Consider the following 22,385-nt stretch of genomic DNA (forward strand, 5'->3'; position numbering starts at 1 on the left):
GCTGTTCCAGGTTTAAACACACTTTCATCCCTTGTGAAATGGGAAAAGTTAGCTGGGTGATTTTTATCTGAGAATGTCCAGTTGCTTTTTGTTGTTGGGACTACTTTTTCAATAGTTTGGCAGTAATGTTTTTTTCTCAGTTTGATAACTTTAGCTCCATCACTGTTAAACCTAGAGAAAATGCCCATTCCTAAACTGAACTGAATTTCTACTGTACGTGTCTAGAAGCAGCGTTCTCTATTGCGGTCCAAGTCTTTCTGTGATGCTGCAATTGAGAAAGTGCTCGAAATTGATGACGGCAGACGCATGATTGGAGATTTTACAAAGGTATGGAGTTTCTATAAACTTACCCGTTTTTCCCCCCTCTCTCTTTCTCCCAGATATGTGCAATTTCTCCTTCATGGATCCTGGTTTGGTTGATTCTTGAAGCCTGTTGAGTATAGCAACTGTATGGATGGCTGAAATAAAAACAGAAAATGCTGGAAATACTCAACAGGTCTGGTAGCATCCGTGGAGAGAGAAGCAAAGTTAACGTTTCAGGTCTGTAACCTTTCATCATGAACTCTGCCTCTCTCCACAGATGCTACCAAACCTGTTGAGTATTTCCAGCATTTTCTGTTTTTATTTCAGATTTTCAGCATCGGCAGTATTTTGCTTGTATGGATGGCTGAGATGCTTTTAAAGTTTGAAGAGTTAAGTTGGTCCAAAATCTTCAGTTGCCGATGTAACAACAGATCTTTGTGTACTTGTTTGGAATTTATCCAAGATTCACAGAATAAAAGAGCATCTAGGACTTGGCTGTCTGGGGAGAGCCTGATAACACAGGACTTGAGGATGACATGATGCTGGGGTCACATGTTGGACGCCACCCTGCTCATTTGGGGGGGTGGTGGCTGCACCTTGTAGTCCAGCCTATATGAACTTCACTTCAGCGAGTCATTAGCAGCCAGGAATTGAACCCTGGCTGTTTGTCTCCAACCTGCATTGGTGCCCTGATGTCTTCAACCTTTAGAACTACATAGAAGCAGGCTGTGTTTAGTCAGCATTGGTATTTATTTCTCACACTAGTAGGAATCCTAATGGCATGTGCTTGCCCTTTTCACATATTCCTTGATTCCCCTTTCTTAAACCAATGTGAAGTGGCCTCTGCTTCAATCACCTACTCCAGTAGTATATTCCATACCTTCTCAAACCCAGCTAAACAAGTGTCACCCACTCTATCCCAAGTCTTTTGCATTTAATCTTGATTCTTTGTATCCTCTTTCTAGACCTAGTCAATTACTATGTTCCAAACCTTTGATTTTAAACTACTGTAATCTCCTCTAATGAAAGCAACCAATTTTTAAGATATCCTCCATATGAAACCGTTGCCTTTCCTGGCTTCAAGTACTCAGTACTTCAGGTGGTGTATTGACTGAACCATCAGAGCACTATGGAGAAATGCTATTGAATTACCACAAATGTGGTCTTTAAACAACTTTTAAAAATTGGCGGGTCTTGTCTTTTCAGGGGATTCCCAAAGATTTGAGTGTTCCTAATTTTAAAACTTTAGCTTTCAGTATCTCATACCTCTTGAAACTGGAACATCAAGTGTAGTGTCTGACTGAATTCTAGTTAGATACTCTACCTGTTTGGATTAGTATTGGGTTAACATCTGAAACTCTAGTTAACACAATTCATCTGTAAGCTGATATTGCCTAATTCCCCTGCTCATTTAAGGTTGCTGATTTGTTAATGACCTGAAAAGTACATTATTGCAAGGCATTTCAACCAATTTTTTCCTCCCCTTGCGTGGCAGTGTTTACAATTTTACACTCACATCTAACAAAAGACCATCCTACATCTGAGGCCAGAGTTTTGTTTTTTTTTTTTTGCTGATTATTTGAGCTTGAGAGCACAACCAAACAGCACACTTCAAGATCAAAAATGTAACTGGATACAGAAATGTTAGCTGATTTACCCTGACCAATCTCACCTTGAATAGATGATGGATCAAACCTGTAGCTTAGTTCCATAAAGGGTAGTATGCTGATCTCCATCTGCAATACTGAGTTAAATGTATTGCAAGGATATTGTGCTTCAGTGTGTTGGGTGTAAAAGGTATTAATCTAGATGGAAAACCCTAAAGCTTTCAAGAGCACTTGTTGTTTATCCTTTTCAGAAGTGCACTGAAATTCAGATTGACTTTTTTTTTTAAGTTAATACAATGATCTTGGGCTCAACACACAATGGAAAACTCAAATGGAACTGTTTGAGCTACACCTACAAATGTGGCTAGTGACCTTTTTGAAGTTAGACTCGTGGTGAACCGCAAGTGACTTCTTCCTGTTCCAATAGTGCAGAAGCCAGATTATATGGAAACTTGGACTGACATCACCATGTTAAATGTCAGTGTGTTTGCAGTAAAGGTACTTAATGCTGCAGAATGCCATAAATGCTATGTTTGCAAGATTAGAAAATTTACTATTCGGGCTTTACTTTAGGTAAGCTAATACTGTGAACATCTTTTAGATTTCTGGCTTCAAGCTTTCTGCCGCTTGATGCCTGAACCTAGATGTTGATATGGGCACATTCTTTGGAGTTGCCTGTATTTTCCACGTAGCAACAAACGTAACTGAATTTCAACTACTAAATAACAACATTCTAAATTTTCTTCAACTTTGACTTCTTTCCTGGGATACAGGCCCATAAATGCTGATCACTAGCCATTTTTTTTTGGCCAACTGGCCATTTACATGAGTCTGTACAGATTGTAAATGGGCCTTTTAGCTGTCGGGGTCACCTTGCCAGTCTTCAGTGTCTAAACTTGGATCTGCAGATTAGTAGTGAGAACTGACTCGCTTCCCTCCACCACTACCCCACCAGTCTAAAGATCTGCTAACTCTAGACTGGATTATCATAGTGATTCGGTAACTGCATTTTCCAGCACAATGTCTCCTTTATTGGGGCAGCAAGTGTTGTATCTGAATTTTGAATTTGCTGTCCAGGATTTTGCTATGCTGAATCTTCTATTTTTGTTCTAATATTGTCTTGCAAGCCAATTTTATAACCTAGTTATTACCATACATTTAGCTTTGCTGCTTGTGTGACCTTGTGTGCAAATTTCCTGCCCTATTTGGCATCATTACACCACTGATTACACTTAAAGTAACTTGCAGTCTGAATTCTTTTTATGACATCCTGAGCATGTGAATGGTGCTAATACAATATTGTTCATTCATTCTCTTGACTATTGAACAGCTGAACATTGGATGTTTTATACAATTGCAAATAGTGTGTATACAGAATCAAACTAGCATTTTCTAGCTTGTTCTCTTTAATTCTTTTTTGGGATGTGGGCGTCACTAGCAATTTGTTGCCCGTCCCTAATTGTCTTTGACAACTGAGTGACTTGCTCGGCCTTTTAAGAGGGCAGTTAAGAGTCAATCACATTGCTGTGAGTCTGGAGTTGTATGTAGACTAGACCAGGTAAAGACAGCACATTTCCTTCCCTGAAGGACATTGGTGAACTAAATGGGTTTTTATGGCAATCGATAGTTTCATGGCAACATGCTGAGACTAACTTTCAATTCCAGATTTTTAAAATTTTCTTTTAAAGACTCTCTCTGCATTTGGATGTAATCCAGATTCTCACTGTACAATGACCCGACTTATTTGGGTTCAGAACGTTATAGGGAATTAAGTAATTTATAACACCAGAGAGACTAGGTAGGCTGAATACATGATGGCATAATGTATAGATCTGTCATATATGTCTCCTTGTACTCAATTTGTGAACATTCTCATTGCAGCCATTTATATTGCCTACTGTAGAAGGAAGACACCAAGAGTTACAATATATAACTGCCGAAATGGTAAGTAGTTACAAGTGCCTCTGTCATTTTTTTAATATTTGTTCGTGGGATGTGGATGTTGCTAGCAAGGCCAGCATTTATTGAAATCCCTCATTGCCCTTGAGAAGGTGGTGGTGTGCTATCCTTTGAACTTCAGTCCTTTTGTAGGTACACCAACAGTACTGTTAGGAAGGGAGCTCCAGGATTTTGATCCAGTGACAGTGAAGGAATGGTGAAATAGTTCCAAGACTGGATGGTGTGTGGGTTGGAGGGGAACTTGCAGATGGTGTTCCCATGCATCTGCTGCCCTTGTCCTTCTAGGTGGTAGAGGTCGTGGGTTTGGAACATGCTGTCGAAGGAGCCTTGGATGAGTTGTTTCAGCGCATCATGTAGATTGTACACACTGCTGCAACTGTGCGTCGATGACGAAGGGACTGAATGTTGAAGGTGATGGATAAGATGTCAATCAAGTGGTCTGCTTTGTCCTGAGTGGTGTCAAGCTTGGATAGGTGCAGCTGCAACAACTCTCAAGAAGCAAGTGGCGAATATTCCAATGTAGTGTCAGTCATTTCGAGTCCATGCCAGCTCTCCACGGAGCTATACTGTCAGCCCCACTTCTGACTTGTGCCTTGTAGATGGACAGGCATTGGGGAGACAGGAAATGAATTACTCGCTGCAGATTTCCTAACCTCTGACCTGTTCTTGTAGCTGCAGTATTTGTCGCTGGTCCAGTTCAATTTCTGGTCAGTGGTAACCCCCAGGATGATCGTGGGGGATTCTTAATATGCCAGGGGGTGAAAGGTTATCGGGTAGGTGAAAATGTGGAGTTGCAGTTAGTCAGATCAGCCATGATTTTTTTGAATGGCAGAGTAGGCCTGAAGGGCCGAGTGGCCGACGACTCCTAATTTATATGGTCGTATGATTCGGCAATGGTAATGTCATTCAACATCATTGTTGATGTCAAGGGCATTCACTCTTGCCTTGCCTCCTGGAGTTCTGCTCTTTTTGTCAATGTTTGGACCAAGGCAGTAATGAGATCAGAACTGAATGGCCCTGTTGGAACCCAAACTGAGCGACAGTGAGCAGGTTGTTGCTGAGTAAGTGTAGATTGATCGTATTGTCGACGACCCCTTTCATCACTTTGCTGATCGAGTGTAGACTGATTAGGATGGTAGCTGGCCCAGTTGGATTTGTCCTGCTGTTTGTGGACAGGATATACCTGGGCAATTTTCCACATTGCCGGGTAGATGCCAGTGTTGAGGATGGGGATATTTGTGGAGCCTCCTCCTGTAAGTCCCCACCCAGGATACATCCTGTGCGCTTGCTATCGTCAGTGCTGCTTCCAATTGGTGGTCAACATGGAGAAGCACAGATTAATCAGCCGAGCGAGGAGGGGTGGGAGGCAGCAAGTGGTAGATGCCATGAGACTTCATGGGGTCCCCGGAGTCCATGTTGAGAACCCAGGGAAACTCTAAGCACACATGATTGTACACCACTATGCCATAACCTCTGGTGGGACTGGCGTTCCAGTGGGACAGGACATACCCAGGGATGGTGGTGGTAGTGTCTGGGATGTTGTAAGGTATAATTCCGTGAGGATGACTTGCTTAACAAGTCTGTGAGACAGCTCTCCCAATTTTGGAACTAGCCCCCAGGTGTTAGTAAGGAGCTCGTGAGTGTTTGCATTTGTTGTTTCCGGTGCCTAAATTGATGTTGGGTGGTCCGTCCAGTTTCATTCCTTTTTTGAGACTTTGTAGTGGATTGATGAAACCGAATGGCTTGCTAGGCTATTACAGAAGGCATTTAAGAGTCAACCACTTTGTTTTGAGTCAGGAGTCACTTGTAGGTCAGGGTAGTAGAAGGTAGAAAGGTGTGTTTTTCTCACATTGTGGAACTAACACTAGCTGTCAAGTGTGCAGCTTGACTACTTGCTGCCAACTAATAGAAACATAGAAAATAGGAGCAGGAGTAGGCCCTTCGGGCCTGCACAGCCATTCAGTACAATCATGGCTTATCCTCCAAACTCAGTACCCTGTTCCCGCTTTCTCCCTATATCCCTTGATTCCTTTAGCCCAAAGAACTATATCTCTTCCTTGAATATATTTAATGAATTGGCCTCAACTGCTTTATGTGGTAGAGAATTCCACAGGTTCACCACTCTCCGAGTGAAGAAATCCCTCCTCATCTCAGTCCTAAATGGCTTACCCCTTATCTTTAGATTGTGACCCCAGTCCTGTACTTCCCCGCCATTGGGAACATCCTTCTTGCATCTAGTCTGTCCAGTCCTGTTAGAATTTTGTAGGTTTCTATGAGATCCCCCCTCATTCATCTAATCTCTCGCGAATACAAGCCTAATCGACCCAATCTCTCTCCATACATCAGTCCTGCCATCCCATGAATCAGTCTGGTGAGCCTTCGCTGTGCTCCCTCCGAGGCAAGAACATCTGTCCTCCGATAAGGAGACAAAATATTCCAGATGTGGTCTCACCAAGGCCTTGTATAATTGCAGCAAGACATCCTTCATCCTGTACTCAAATCCTCGCTATGAAGGCCAACATACCATTTGCCGCCTTAACTGCCTGCTGCATCTGCTTGCATACTTTCAGCGACTGGTGCACAAGGACACCTAGGTCTCGCTGCACCTCCCCCTTTCCCAATCTATCACCGTTCAGATAATCTGCCTTTCTGTTTTTGCCACCAAAGTAGATAACCTCACATTTATCCACATTATACTGCATCTGCCATGTATTTGCCCACTCGCTCAACCTGTCCAAATCACACTGGAGCTTCTCTACATCTTCCTCACAGCTCACACTCACCCAGCTTTGTGTCATCTGAAAACTTGGACATATTGCATTTAGATCCCTCATCTCTATCATTTAATATATATTGTGAATAGCTGGGGTCCTAGCACTGATCCCTGCAGTACCCCACTAGTCACTGCCTGCCAGTTGGAAAAAGACCCGTTTATTCCTACTCTTTGTTTCATGTCTGCCAACCAGCTCTCTATCCATGTCAGCACCTTACCCCCAATCCCATGTGCTTTAATTTTGCATGCTAATCCCTTATGTGGGACCTTATCGAAAGCCTTCTGAAAGTCCAAATACACCACATCTACTGGTTCTCCCTCATCTATTGTACTAGTTACATCCTCAAAATTCCAGTAGATTTGTCCAGCATGATTTCCCTTTTGTAAATCCCTGTTGACTTTGTCAGACCATGTCATTGTTTTCCAAGTGCTCTGCTATTACATCTTTTAGAATGGATCCTAGCATTTTCCCTACTACTGATGTCCGGCTAACTGGTCTATAATTCCCTGTTTTCTCTCTGCCTCCTTTTTTAAATAGTGGGGTTACATTAGCTACCCTCCAATCAGTTGCAACTGTTCCAGGGTCTATAGAATTTTGAAAAATGACCAGCAATGCATCTACTATTTCTAGGGCCACTTCCTTAAATGCTCTCTGATGTAGATTATCAGGCCCTGGGGATTTATCAGCCTTCAATCCCATCAATTTCCCTAACACCATTTCCCTACTCATACTGATTTCATACCCCCTTCTCACTAGACCCTATGTTCCTCAACATTTCTGGGAGGTAATTTGTATCCTCCTTTGTAAAGACAGAACCAAAGTATGTATTTAATTGGTCTGCCATTTCTTTGTTCCCCATTATAAATTCCCCCGTTTCTGACTGTAAGTGACCCACATTTGTCTTCACTAATCTTTTTCTCTTCACATATCTATAGAAGCTTCTACAATCAGGTTTTATGTACTCTGCAAGCTTATACTCATACTCTATTTTCCCCTTCTTAATCAATCCCTTAGTCTTCCTTTGAATTCTAAACTGCTCCCAATCCCCAGGTTTGCTGCTTATTCTAGCTATTTTATATTTCTCCTCCTCGGATCTAATACTATCCCTAATTTCTTTTGTAAGCCAAGGTTGAGCCACCCTTCCTGTTTTAATGAACAATTGTTGTAATTCAACCATGTGCTCTTTAAATGCTAGCCATTGCCTATTCACTGTCAACCCTTTAAGTTCCCCAATCTATAATAGCCAACTCGCGCCTCATACATTCCTAGTTTCCTTTTTTAGATTCAGGACCCTAGTCTCAGAATCAACTCTTTCACTCTCCATCTTAATGAAAAATTCTATTATGGTATGGTCACTTTTTTTCCCAAGGGACCCCACACAATAAGTTTGTTAATTAATCCTTTCTCATTGCACAATACCCAGTTTAGGATGGCCTGTTCTCTAGTTGGTTCCTCAACATATTGGTCCAAAAAACCATCACGTACGCACTCCAGGAATTCCTCCTCTACAGTATTATTGCTAATTTGGTTTGCCCAATCTATATGTAGATTAAAGGCACCCATAATTACCGTTGCACCCTTATTGCACGCGCCTCTAGTTTCTTGTTTAATGCTATCCTCTACATCACTGCTGTTTGGGGGTCTATATACAACCCCCACCAACGTTTTTTGCCCCTTGGTGTTTCTTAGCTCCACCCATACAGATTCTACATCAGGATTTTCTAAGCTAATATCCTTACTGACTATTGTTAGTAAAAGAGGAAATCAATACAACGCTACTGTAACTCCTTTTCCTTTGCCTGTCCTTCCTAAATATTGAATACCCTTGGATGTTCAGTTCCCATCCTTGGTCACCCTGCAGCCATGTCTCCATAATCGCAACTATATCGTATCCATTTACATCTATTTGTGCGGTTAATTCACCTACCTTATTGCGGATACTCCGCTCATTGAGACACAATGCCTTTCGGCTTGTCTTTTTAACATTCTTAGTCATCTTAGCATTATTTCGCACTATGGCCCTATTTGTTTTTTGCCCTTGATTTTCTATGCCTTCCACTTTTCCCTTTTTCTTTCCTGTCTTTCGTTTCTTTCCTGGTTTCCTCCTCCTCAGTCTCCCTGCTCAGGTTCCTATTCCCCTGCCATTCTAGTTTAAATCCTCCCCAACAGCACTAGCAAACACCCCCGCGAGGACATTGGTTCCGGTCCTGCCTGCACAGGTCTCTCCTTCCCCAGAGCTGGTCCCGATAACCCAGGAATCTAAATCCCTCCTGCACCAATTCTCTAGCCACGCAGTCATCTGGTCTATTCTCCTGTTCCTATACTCACTAACACATGGCACAGGAAGCAATCCTGAGATTACTACCTTTTTGAGGTCCTGCTTTTTAATTTAGCTCCTAACTCTTCAAATTCATCTTGCAGGACCTTATCTCTTCTTCTACCTATGTCGTTGGTACTGACCTGTACCACGACCACTGGTTGTTCACCCTCCCCCTTCAGAATGTCCTGCAGCCGCTCCAAGACATCCTTGACCCTAGTACCAGGGAGGCAACATACCATCCTGGAGTCTCGTTTGCAGCCACAGAAACTCCTGTCTGTTCCCCTCACAGTTGAATCTCCTCTCACTATGGCTCTCCCAGTCTTTTTCCCTCCTCTGCTGCGCAGTAGAGCCATCCGCTGTGCCACGAGCTTGCCTGTTGCTGCTTTCCCCGGGAGGCCATTCCCCCTGCCCCCCACTAAAGTTAAATTGGTTTGTGTTACTAGGTCTGTGTAGCAGAGGGCACTTTTTTTTAAAAAAAACCTCCGATTAAAGTGTTTACTATGATAATCTGCCAGTACATAACACTAGTGCTAGGAAACTTTTCTCTCCAGTTGCAACTCCATTTTAAAATACAGATGGAGTGGTAGATTCTTCAGTTTAGACATTGGAAAATTTTGAATACGTTCCATTTAACTGGGGTCCTGCTGGCAAAGCAAGTAAAATCTCCTTTGACACTATTGGTTTAAGCCGACTTGAGGGGCTTCAATTCCTGAAGGAAGAATGTTGAGGGGAGCTGCTTGCTCTTCAAGCAGTGCCACTGGATCTGTTGTATCTGCCTGAAGCTTTGGCAGCTTCAGGCCTCTGTTTTTGTCATCTGAAAGCCAGCAACACTCCTTCACTCTGACACTGAAGTGTCTCCCTGGACTGTGCTGAAGTCTTGGGTGGGATCTGAACCCACAAATCATTGACCAAGGTTCATGAAGGTTTTGAAGTCATTTGTTTTCTCTCAGTTTATAGTGTAGTGCTGAAACTCTAACATTTTATGAATAGTTGAAGTGATGCTTTCTTTCCCTAATGCATTTCAGGTAATTCAGTTGGTGAATGGGAAATTTGATAAATTTGTCGAGCGATTCTTGCTCTTTGATTGCCGGTATCCATACGAGTATGAAGGGGGACACATTAAAGTAAGTTTGTATGGTGAACCACCAAAGTACTGCATGCTAATGTCTTTGAAGTGATCCTGTTGAGGCTTAATTTTAGCATCATGACTTTCAAGATGCTATGTTTGAAATTTGCCTAAACAAGGTTTCAGTCAGCAGTGAAGTAAACAAACTAACTGGAGGGCTTGTGTTGCACAATGCATTTTTCTCAGCAGGTTAGCTTCACTGGGTCTAGCAGGCATTCATTACTCCACCTGTTGCTGGCTTTGACAGGAGAGATCCCATCTCAGGCATTGCTATCCTTGCAGTGTACTTTGTAGCAGGTGTCTGCAAACTCATCTCTAATTAGTACTTTCCCCTGCCCTTTTCTCCCTGCCCCACATTTCCCACCCCTCCTAAACAAAAGACTATTTGTAAGCTCCCAGCTGTGCCTTGGCTTTATCAGCACTGACTTGGGAATTGAACCAGTGATCTGCTTTTTGCTACAGTGCATACTAAGCATCAGAGAATCTTTCAGTTTAAAACTAGTAGATCTAACCATTTGGTTCAGTTATCCTGAGATGCTGTTGATTTTTTTGCTCCTTCGAACTATCAAGTGTTAAAGTTTTGATTTGTGCCACGCAATGGTGTTTGTCTTGCACCTCTAAGCTATTAATTTTGCCCACCAATTGAGACGACTCAGTTATTGGCTAGTCTTGCAAAGGGGCAAGAGAATAAGGAAGTGTGGTATTCATTGTTTTGTGTGTTAAATATAACAAAGCACATCTATCACAAGTGACATCAGGAGTCCAAACTTTATCTGTAAATTTCTCTTAAGGGTGCTCTTAATTTGCACATGGAGGACGAGGTGGAGAATTTTCTGCTGAAGAAACCCATTGTTCCAGTTGATGAGGCTAAACGAGTGATTATAATTTTCCACTGCGAGTTCTCATCTGAGCGGGCTCCACGAATGTAAGTTGAACCACCTTGCAATTAGTAGCAAACCTGCTCAACTCGGGAGCCCATCATACTAGTATTTAGAGGAATGTGACTTCCCATAGTTGCTGTTAAGTATATATTAACTTAGAACTTGGGCTGTTAAAGAGTAAATAGAAAAACTAGGATCTTTATGCCAGTGGTCTAAAATTCAGCCAGTGGTTTATCTATGACGACTTGATTTTTAAAAAAAATTAATTTTGTATTCGGGGTTTTTTGGGGGCTATTGACAGTAACTTGAATATATACAAACCAATGGAAATGTTAAATTATATAGAGTAACCTAGACTATTCAGTCTGTCTTGTTCTGCCATTCATTTGGATCATGGCTGATCTGTACCCACCTTTTGTTCCATATCCCTTGATAGCATTGCCTAAGAAACTTCTATCAATCTGGATCTTAAATTTCAATTGATCCAGCAACTACCTCCTTTTGAAGAAACTGAGCTCTATATATATTTCCACCACCTTTTGTGAAAAGTGCTTCCTGATTTCATTCCTAAAATGGCTTCGCACTAATTTTAAGGAATGTTCCCCACTAGAGGCAATAGTTTCTCTATCTGCTTCAAATACTTTAACATTTAAAAAAAAAAAAATCTCAACCAGATCACTCTTCAAACTTCAAATTGTATGGAATACAATCCAAATTTATGCAACTTGATAGTTTATGCCTTTATCATTCTGATGAATCTGCACTGTATCCCTCAGATTCAGTGCCCACAACACCACTGTACTCCAGATGGGACCTGACCACAGTCTTGTACAAATAAAGCATCTCTTCCCCTTGAATTGCAGCCTCTGAGAAACTGGCCATTATTCCATAAGCTCCTTTTTTGTACAAAAACAAAATACTGCAAATGCTGGAAATCTGAAATAAAGTGCTAGAAATACTCTGATCTGGCAACATCTGTGGAGAGGGCAATTTGTTAATATTTCAGGTCTCTGACTTTTCATCAGAACTGGTCCTTTTTGTATCTGCACCAGCTTTTAGGTGATGCTTTATAGTGTGTACCTAGTGTTTTGTCTGAAGACAAAGCATAGTGTTACGACCAGGTGAGAAAGAGGTCTTGGGTTCCCTTTCAGCCTTCACCTGGTCTTACTGTAACAGGGTTTTAATTTTTAAAGTGTTTTTAGCTCCCCCTTGGTGAATCCTTGTTCACCACTTTCCAATTATAAGGCAAAGAAGCCAGCACAAACAGGCATTCTTGGGCTTGAAGAAAAGTTGAAATTTATTAAACTTAAACTCTAATTGGTTTAACGCCTATGAATACATGACACACCCATGCCAGCATGCATATGTGATACAAGTAGATAGGGACAGAAAGAGCAGAAGAATAATCAAGTGGAAAAGTTTGAGGTAGTCTTGGGCTTTTTTTGTTACTGTGCTTTGAGCTTGCTGTAGAGTCATTGATTGTAGGTAGATCTTGCTTTTCGTTGGGGCCCAATATTCTTAAACTTGTTCACTGTAGGAAACTTCTCTCTCTTGGGGTTCATGTGTCTTCACTGGGTTTTGGCATTCCGTGAGAAAGAGATGGGAGCAGACAAGAAAGGTCTTTTCAATCCAGTAGCAAACTGCTTTCTTCAGACTCTGTTCAAACTGTACAATTCAGAAACCCCCAAGTTGCCAAGCAGGTTAGTTCACTGTGGCTAACTGGTCAGACCATGTCTTGGCTCTGTGTATTGTATCATCTTGAGAATGGAATGCACTTCCCTGCCTTCAATGTCTGTTAGTATGTAAATGTTTGTTTTCCAGCCAAGGTCTGGCAGTCCTTGTAATAGGCCTTCTCTTCCCAGCAACAATTTAACATCCATGTGGCAACATTAATATGCCTCATTCTTGGCAGGTGAGGGCCTGCATGACATTACATAAAGTATTGGATGGTGAAGCCTACCTTTGAGACTGAAGGTGAAGAGCTCATTCAAAAACAGGGCATGTTGGTATCTGAGAATCATGCTGCCTAGAGTTGACAGCACAGAACAAGCCATTCAATCCAACTGGTCTCTGCTGGGTGGAATTGGGCGACATCTGCTTGTTTGGCTAAAGCTCAAGTAGAATGATGTATGTTTCTGACTAGTGATCAGACTGCTCAGGTTTAACCATTTCTGCTGGTATTGGTTAAGGACAGGATTTGGTTATTACTCCTGCAGCACAGTCCAGGCAAGCAAAACAAGTGAACCTATTACACAGGTAGACAGGGTGGTGAAGAAGGCGTATGGCATGCTTGCCTTCATTGGCCAAAGCATTGAGTACAAGAGTTGGGACGTCATGTTACAATTGTACATGACGTTGGTTAGGCCGCATTTGGAGTACTGTGTGCAGTTCTGGTCGCCGCACTACAGGAAAGATGTGATTAAGCTAGAGAGGGTGCAGAGAAGATTCACAAGGATGTTGCCTGGTTTGGAGGGTTTGAGTTATAAAGAGAGCTTGGATAGGCTGGGTCTGTTTTCCCTGGAGCGAAGGAGGCTGAGAGGGGACATGATAGAGTTATATAAAATTGAGGGGCATAGATAGGGTAGATAGCCAGAGTCTGTTTCCCATGGTAGGGGTGACTAAAACTAGAGGGCATAGATTTAAGGTGAGAGGGAGGAGGTTTAAAGGGGACCAAAGGGTAAATTTTTCACACAAAGAATAGTGGGTATCTGGAATGAGCTGCCTGAGGAGGTGGTGGAGGCAGGAACAGTAGCAACATTTAAGAGGCATCTGGACAGGTACTTGAATGAGCAAGGCATAGAGGGATATGGAATTAATGCAGGCAGGTGGGATTAGTATAGATAGGCATTATGGTCAGCATGGACGCGGTGGGCCGAAGGGCCTGTTTCTATGCTGTACGACTCTGACTCTATATGAGAGATTTTGGAGTGCATGTGCACAGGTCTCTGAAGGCGGCAGGACTGGTAGATAGAGTGAAGGCATGTGGAATGCTTTCCTTTATTGGCTGAGTTATGGAATACAAATTCAGGGATGCAATGCTGGAACAGTATAAAATGCTGGTTAGGCCACAGTATTGTGTACAGTTCTGGTCACATTACAGGAAGGACGTAATTGCTCTGAAGAGAGTACAAAGGAGATTTATAAGAAGGTTGCCAGGGCTTGAAAGTTGCAGTTAAGAGGAAAAATTGGATCGGCTGGGATTGTTTTCCTTGGAACAGAGGAGGCTGAGGGGTGACTTAATTGAGGGGCCTAGATAGCTTAGACCGGAAGGACCTGTTTTCCCTCGCAGAGGGGTCACTTACCGGGGGCACGGATTTAAGGTGAATGGTAGAAGGATTAGAGGGGGCACGTGAAAAAATGTTTTCACTCAGGTTGGTGGGTGTCTGGAATTTGCTGCCTGGATCAGTGGTGGAGGCAGAAACTCTCAACTCATTTAAAAGGTACCTGGACATGCACCTGAAGTTCTGTAACCTGTAAGGCTGCAGACCAGGTGCTGGAAGGTGGGATCAGATCAGGTGGCTAGTATTTTTTCAGCTGGCGCAGACACAATTGGCTGAATGGCCTCTTCCTGTGCTGTAATTTTGCTATGGTTTGCTATGGTCTTCCCCTACAGTAACCACACTGGTTGACTGGGGCTGAGTTGCTATGACTTGGTGCAGAACGCAATATTTGCATGGTTCAAATATTTTCTTGATGTGGGCAAAATGAGTGTAAAGCAATACATGGTCTTTAACATCGGAAGATAGGAACAGGAGTAGGCCATTCAGCCCCTCGAGCCTGTCCTGCCATTCAGTGAGATCATGGCTGATCAGCAGCCTAACTCCATATAACTGCCTTTGGCCCATATCCATTAATATCTTTGCTTAACAAAAATCTATCTCCGATTTAAAATTAACAACTGTTCCAGCTTTAACTGCTGTTTGTGGGAGAGAGTTCCAAACCTCTACCGACCTTTGCGTGAAGAAGTGCTTCCTAACATATCTCCTGAACTGTCTGGTCCTAGTTTTTGAAACTCCAACCAGTGGAAATAGTTTATCTTTATCTAGCTCTTTTCCTGTTAATATCTTGAAGACTTCGATCAGATCACCCCTTAACCTTCTAAATTCTAGCGAAAACAGGCCTAATGTGTGTAATCTCTCCTCGTAACTTAACCCCTGTAGTCGAGGTATTATTCTTATAAACCTACGTTGCACTCCCTCCAAGGCCAGTATATCCTTCCTAATGGGCGGCGCAGTGGTTAGCACCGCAGCCTCACAGCTCCGGTGACCCGGGTTCAATTCTGGGTACTGCCTGTGTGGAGTTTGCAAGTTCTCCGTGTTTGCGTGGGTTTCCTCCAGGTGCTCCGGTTTCCTCCCACAAGCCAAAGACTTGCAGGTTGATAGGTAAATTGGCTATTAGCAATTGCCCCCAGTGTAGGTAGGTGGTAGGGAAATATAGGGACAGGTGGGGATGTGGTAGGAATATGGGGTTAGTGTAGCATTAGTATAAATGGGTGGTTGATGGTCGGCACAGACTAGGTGGGCCGAAGGGCCTGTTTCAGTGCTGTATCTCTAAACTAAACTGAAGTGTGGTGCCCAGAACTGCTCACAGTACTCCAAGTGGGGTCTAACCAGGGTTTTGTACAGCTGCAGCATAATCTCTGTCTTTATACTCCAATCCTCCAGATATAAAGGCTAGCATTCCATTAGCCTTTTTTGATTATTTTCTGCACTTGCTCGTGGCATTTTAAAGATCTGTGTACCTGAACCCCAAGTCTCTTTAGACATCCCATGTGCTTAACCTCTTCCCATTTAGAAAGTACCCTGCTCTATCCTTTTTTGGTCCAAAATGGATAACCTCACACTTGCCCGCATTGAAATCCATCTGCCACAGTTTTGCCCACTCACCTAGTCTGTCAATATCTCTTTGCAATTTTATGCTATCATCTAGACTGTCTACAATGCCGCCTAACTTTGTATCATCAGCAAATTTGGATATATGACTTACTATGCCATCATCCAAGTCTTTAATGAATAATGTGAATAACCGATCCCTGTGGGACAGCACTAGTTACATCCAGCCAATCAGAGTACTTGCCCATTATCCCCACTCTCTGCTGCTTTAGTCTGAAGTAGCTAGTGATAATGTCATTGGGATGTCAGCTTAAACAATCCATTTTCTGTGTACTTTCCTATATTGAAGGCAAATACTAAACCTCTTGATGTGACTAATTAACCCTTCTTTCCAGGTGCCGTTTCCTACGAGAAAAGGACCGTGAGGTGAATGGCACAGACTACCCAAAACTGCACTACCCAGAGCTATATATCTTGAAGGGTGGCTACAAGGAATTCTTCCCAAAATTTAAAGTAAGGATTATCTTGTATCCACTATAGTGGCTCATGCCCCCACCTTGAGGTGCAAATAGGAATATTGGTCTACTCTTGCCAGCTTCAGGACTGTAGGATAGCTCAAGCTTGTTCTGTGCTTTCGAATGTACAAAATTGCAGGGTTCGTCATCCAAATCTAAGATGGCAAGCTGCGTTTTTTCTGTATTTAAAAGAAAAAAAAATCTATGAATCTTGTAATTTGCATGAACCTTGAATCCAAGTTCCTGTATGATCCTGTGCCTTGAGGTGGCTGCCAGACAATGTTTTTACTCTGTTACAGTTGCTCTAGCAAACCCAAGATTGGCAACACTTAATCACTTGATTTTTGTCTTCCCTCCTATCTTGCACCCAGTAGTTGCAAAAGTGTGATTAACCATGGTTTTGTTTTGTTCCTGGACAATTCATTTTGTCATGTAGGTTTCTTTGTAAAAACACTTCTTGACACTGCATCTCTAGATCTATAAACACGACCAAAAGCATGACATTGCCTTTTTTCTATTCCCTTAGCTCTTCTGTGAGCCGCAGAGTTACCGCCCAATGAATCATGAAGATTTCAAAGAGGATCTTAGGAAATTCCGCTTTAAGAGCAGGACATGGGCAGGTGAACGAAGCAAGAGGGACATGTACAGCCGGCTGAAGAAGTTGTGAAGACCTTTCGCAATGTGTGAAAGGCTTTTCTTTGACCTCCTGGGCTGGTTCCACGATACTGTACAATAATGCCTCAGATCATTGGTTGGCAGTGGATACTGCAGTTAATTGGGATGCAGTGACCAGTTTCAACAGCGTGGTGTTCCATTACCTGTTCTGCACACTACTGCACTAGTGACGTGTGGGCAGGAACCACAGACTTAATAACTTTTTAAAAACTTGTGCCTATATGGAGTAGATAACTTCCTCGACAGTCACTTGAGTGTAAAGCTCATAATGAATAGAAACTGCTGCACAAACTTGTCTAAAAGGTTGATTAACCTAATGGATTTCTAGTTGGCTGTTCTATAGCCATTGTGTGCACCCTGTGACTTACTGGTGCATTGTTAATTCTGCCACCAGCTGAGAGTTTATAATATTTCTGGAGGCTCATGGAGCTTTCTCAATAGACTGGCTAATTACATGAATAATGACTTCAGGAGAAAAAGGAAGGGGTTTCTGTATCATCCACTTGTGATCTTCCATCATGTAAATCTGCCCTGTGAGGTCATAGTGCCAACAAATATTGGGCCTGTAGATGTTTTTCAAAAAACTCACTAAAATGATTTAAGATCACTGCTAATTTACTTCCAATTCTTAATGTAAATTGGGAGTAAATAACTTGAGTTAACTTTTTGTTAATAGGTTGAAGTAATCAGACTAGCTTTCACTCGAGACACTTCTAGCTCAAAAGGTCTGTTCTGTTCATTTATACACCAGCCTATTCCATACTTTTCAAATGAATAGTTCTTAAATTTGTGTTTCGCACACAAGCTGGTTGAACTTTTCTGATCTAACAGTTTTAAAACCACTCTTTCTACATTAACAGAACCTTCACAGCACTTAACATTTGGAATTGGAGCCCAGTTCTCCTGATGTTCTGAACTAGAAAATATTTTGTACACTTACATTTCCAAATAAGTATTTGCATTGTGTTTTTAATAGCCAAAAAAGGTTGCCAACATTTTTCAATTTGTAGTCCACATTTTCTGCTTGGCATTTGTTTTGAAGATTTAATTGTTCAATCAAGTGAATAAGTTTAATGTATGCTGGGGTTTTGCATACAAGTTCCTGGTTTAGCACAAGATGTGCTAAACAGTAGGTGTGCACATTTTGCAAGTTTTAAATGGTAACAAACTTTTTTAACTTGCTATTCCAGAGCCAAGGTGAACCATGGATCTATTGTAGGATTTTACCCTTCCTGGACAATTCTAAATCATTATGAATTTCCATCACTTTACCTTTTTTAACATTATTTTTAAAATTTTACATTCTTTGCATATACTATGTTAGGGAGAAAAGATCATTGGTAAAATGAGACTAGTGACTTTAAGGGGAAGGAAGGCCTTTGGAGTTTTGGCTTTATTCAATACATTGCTGTTTATATGGGGGAGGGGGTGTGGTGTTTATGGCATGCTGTCATAGGGTAGGCTATCTAGGTTGGCTCCAGGGCTTGACTGTGACCATTTCGGGATGCTTACCTGTCGACATATTTGTTCAAGCAACTTTTAGAAAATATGCCAAGTTTTGTTTCCTTTTTAAAATGGGGGAAGTACCTTGAACAAGTAGTCCTTCCTTGCATTTCCTCCCCCTAATTTAAATGAGCCATATCTAACTTCTAGGAGCTTAGTTAAATCATACAAGCTGAATACAGCACAACTTTCAGTGCTGCTAATCAAAACTGCTCTCTTTTAAACTGACTTCAAAGGGTGCAGAGTGCCTGATCCCCACTAAACCAATAGCCAAAGTAACTTTTATTGTTTCTAATAGAGATTACAAATTGTGAGATCTATATGCAGTCGTGAAAGTTGTCATGTGGCTTGTTAGCCTGCCAATCTTGAAGTTCTGTTTACAGCATTCCACATTTGAACCTACAAGGGCATCCTAGTATTTGTACATTTCAGCACACCACTGTTTCTATCTATTTATGGACCAACTTAACTTATTACCTCTAACCATAATGTACATAAGTCTGATACTTGACCAATTGCCCCAACTTGTGCCTTTTTTGAATATTTCAAGTTGTAATTTCCCACCCAAATTGGATCTTGTACTAATCTATCTGTACTGCCTAAAATGATCAACGCAATGTTTATGTTCAATAACCTAAAATCTTGTGAAAACACTTGTATATTGGTCATTACTGCCTTGGAGATTAACAGCAATTGTGAACAGTGTGAAGTGAGTGAGTGGGGAGTTGGTATGGTGTAATGCTTATTTTGCAATGTGGCTGTAATAATGAAAGTATGGTTTAATTGTATGCCGTAGAGATGTACCTACTTTAGCCAAACTGCCTTGAGTGCAGGGTAATAAATGGCTACAAATGGGGAAAATCAAATGCAGTTTTTTCTATCTGACATCACATTCTCAGATAAAATGATGCTCTTTTGTCATTCACATTGAAATTCTTGGAATGCCATGTTAATTTGAGACCAGTGTTGCAGTGTGCACTATGCAATATTTCATGTATAGAAATAATAGGACAGGAGCAGGATTTTGGATCTGTTGAATGCTAGTCCTTCAGCTGGAGCTAATATACTAATTCAAGTCAAATTGCCCTCTGAAACACAACCAACTTCAGTCTCTGAAATTGAAAGCTGAAAAAAATGTCCCCCCAGTCCTCATTCCTCCTGTGAGATAATGGTGATCCAGATGCTACAGCCTTGGTACTAGTTTGCCAACCAGTGGAAACTCTTCTGAAGAGAAACACATAATATGGCTTTTCTTTCATGCTGGTTGATCTTGTTTCCAGCATTTTGCTTTGTAGTTAAACCCCCCTTTCATTCTTTACCCCCTCTTTCCAGTGCTTTTCAATTCTATCCCTCTAGCAATGAGCTTTGCCGGTATAGGGTTTTTCCAACTTGATAACCGCCTCCAAAACCTTATGCAAATTTGCCTTAAAATTGCACCTAATTGTAATATGTTTTGATCTTTGGACAGTATCTCAAGTGAATACCTGCAATCTGACTAAACGATGCCTTTAAGTCAACAGTTCCAATTTGTGATACTTGTTTACTCTTGAAACATTTTAGGCACGTGACAAAGTATGTAAATCTGGTTGCATTTGCATCCTGCAGCAACCAACCATCCCCTGTGATTCTTGACTCCCAAGAGTTCTAGCTCTCTTGACAACCAATGAGCAGATATTTATTAATGTTAAACATCACTGTTTTCGTTGCCAAAATGACAGTTTTCAAAAAAAGTGTGACCAGTGCAAAAAAATGTTATTTGAAACACGTTAACTGCTGTTACCTTCACCAGAATGAATAGCCTTTCTCGTGAAAGATCATTGACCTGAGCTGCTAACTCAGTTTCTCTCTCCACAGGTGTTGCCTGATATGCTGAGTATTTCCAGCATTTTGTTTTTATTTCAAGTTTCCAGCATTCTCTGTATTTTGCTTTTGTATTTCTTTTGACTGTTTTGTACTTCCTCCTCCAATGTCTTTCTGCATTGAGGTTGTCGAAGGTTGAACTAATGTCCCAAAGTACTGCAGAGTCAATGATCATCTTGTCACTGCTGCAGAGAAATGTGTCAGCCATTTTGCACATAGGTCATCTATTGCATTGTTTGGTGAAATGCTGACCACCCTGTTTGTGTTGAATGACCATCTCCAGGTTGACCTGGTCAATATTTGTCTATTCACGTCTCCAACTTCCAGTCTTGGACAAGTATTAGCCCCGGCCTCAAACTTTATTCTCTCACTACCAACTTCATGATTCCTCTGTGCCACTGTCTCAAGCTGAAACAGACAGTTTGCTATCTCAGACTACCTACTCAGTCTACCAGTGTATCTCTACCAACCCATCTCCACTGAAACGCTCATCTGTACCTTTTGTGTTCTCCAAACTCCAGTATCCCCAATGTTCTTTCCTGAGGCAATATTTTTCACACCCCTATATACTTCAGCTTATTTGCTATCCCCATTCAAGTTCTGATGAGAAATAGGTAAGCCTGCATTTTATCCTAATTGTCTCAGCTACGTTTAAGCAACAGTTGCAGTTGTTGTTTGTTACTGGAAAGAGGAACAATACTGGATTGCAGTATTTCTAATAAAAATGGAGTTATGTGGAACAAAGTCTAGAAATTAGTGTTTGCATGAATGGCAAACACATTCCTCTGTTCAAATGTATTTGACCAGTTTCAACAGCAGCATGGTTTTGTACAATAGTGTAAGGCAGCAGTTTTATATGCCCTCCACGCTCGCAGGTAGTAGAAAAGATTCCCACCCATTATTTTATGAACGCAATCATTTAAATTTAAGCATGGAAGGATCTAGGGTTAGAAGAGTGACTGGGCTGCAACATCTGTGTTGATTATCTGATCTGCACCCCATAAATGTCACTTACTGCCAACTTGTCATCTCTGCAACGGTTGGCTTCAGAGTTTTCTCACTGCTGTCGCCCTTTTGCTCGAGAAGCCAGGGTTGGGAGGAGTCACACCCACGCCAATAGGAAGTAACTTATCTTCCACATAAGGTGTCACCATCTCATTGGTGGGTGCAATGATATAAGATCTCCACACCCATCCTACCACAACTATTCCAAATATGTCAACAGCTTTGCAATTTTTTTTGCTGATGTGCATTTAGTATCACTGACGAGTATGGTTCTACATGGTGCAACTGCCCAAGGGCAGAGCAAATTAAAAAGCTGGTAATCTGATAGCAGCTTTCACTTATATCGTGCATTTAACATAGTACAAATGTCCCAGAGACTCTTCACAAGAACATCAAAAAACAAAAACTTGCATTTATATAGTGTCTTTCATGATCTCATAAGGTCCCAAACTGCTTTATAGCCAATGAAGTGCTTCTGAAGTGTAGTGACTGTTGTAATGTAGGAAAAGTGGCAACTAATTTGCATGAAGCAAGATCCCACAAGCAGTAATTTGTTAATGACCAGATAGTCTGTTTTTTGTGATGTTTGAGGGGTAAACATTGGGCAGGCAATCAGGAAGAACACTCCTGCTTTGCTTCAAAATAATGTGCGATCTTTTATGTCTACCTGAGAGGACAGATAAGGTCCTCTGTTTATTGTTGCATCCAAAAAACAGCACCTTGTACAATGCAGCACTCCCGCAGGATTGCACAGGATTTGCTGTGATTCTGGGCACAAGTCTCAGGAGGGGGGCTGGAATCATGACCTGATCCAGAGGTGAGAGTACTACCAACCAGACAAAAATTGATAGAGGATAAAGATGTTGGCATTAAGGACTGTCATAAAGGCAAAAGCAGAAGAAGCACAGCAACTCTGCTATCACCAGTGAAGAGTACAAGATAATCAATTATTAGGGCAGTTATTCACACATGCAGGTACATCTAACTCTCCACATGCCTGACTTGATCTCAACCCATTCTGGTTT

At 41.7% G+C, this 22,385-nt stretch overlaps 1 protein-coding gene across 1 annotated transcript in view; it reads left to right on the forward strand.

Annotated features, from left to right (window-relative positions):
• cdc25b (cell division cycle 25B) overlaps positions 1-21,099 on the forward strand; it is a 63,172-nt gene extending 42,073 nt beyond the window's left edge. Inside the window, exons 11-16 of the mRNA XM_068028736.1 lie at positions 226-327; positions 3,792-3,854; positions 9,989-10,087; positions 10,881-11,014; positions 16,198-16,315; positions 16,844-21,099. Coding sequence (XP_067884837.1) covers positions 226-327; positions 3,792-3,854; positions 9,989-10,087; positions 10,881-11,014; positions 16,198-16,315; positions 16,844-16,984 — 657 coding nt within the window. The 3' untranslated portion in view covers positions 16,985-21,099. The remainder of the gene's footprint in view (positions 1-225; positions 328-3,791; positions 3,855-9,988; positions 10,088-10,880; positions 11,015-16,197; positions 16,316-16,843) is intronic.
• Positions 21,100-22,385: the final 1,286 nt, after the last annotated feature.

This window comes from Heterodontus francisci, chromosome 1 (assembly GCF_036365525.1).
Source record: "Heterodontus francisci isolate sHetFra1 chromosome 1, sHetFra1.hap1, whole genome shotgun sequence".
NCBI classification, from domain to species: domain Eukaryota; kingdom Metazoa; phylum Chordata; class Chondrichthyes; order Heterodontiformes; family Heterodontidae; genus Heterodontus; species Heterodontus francisci.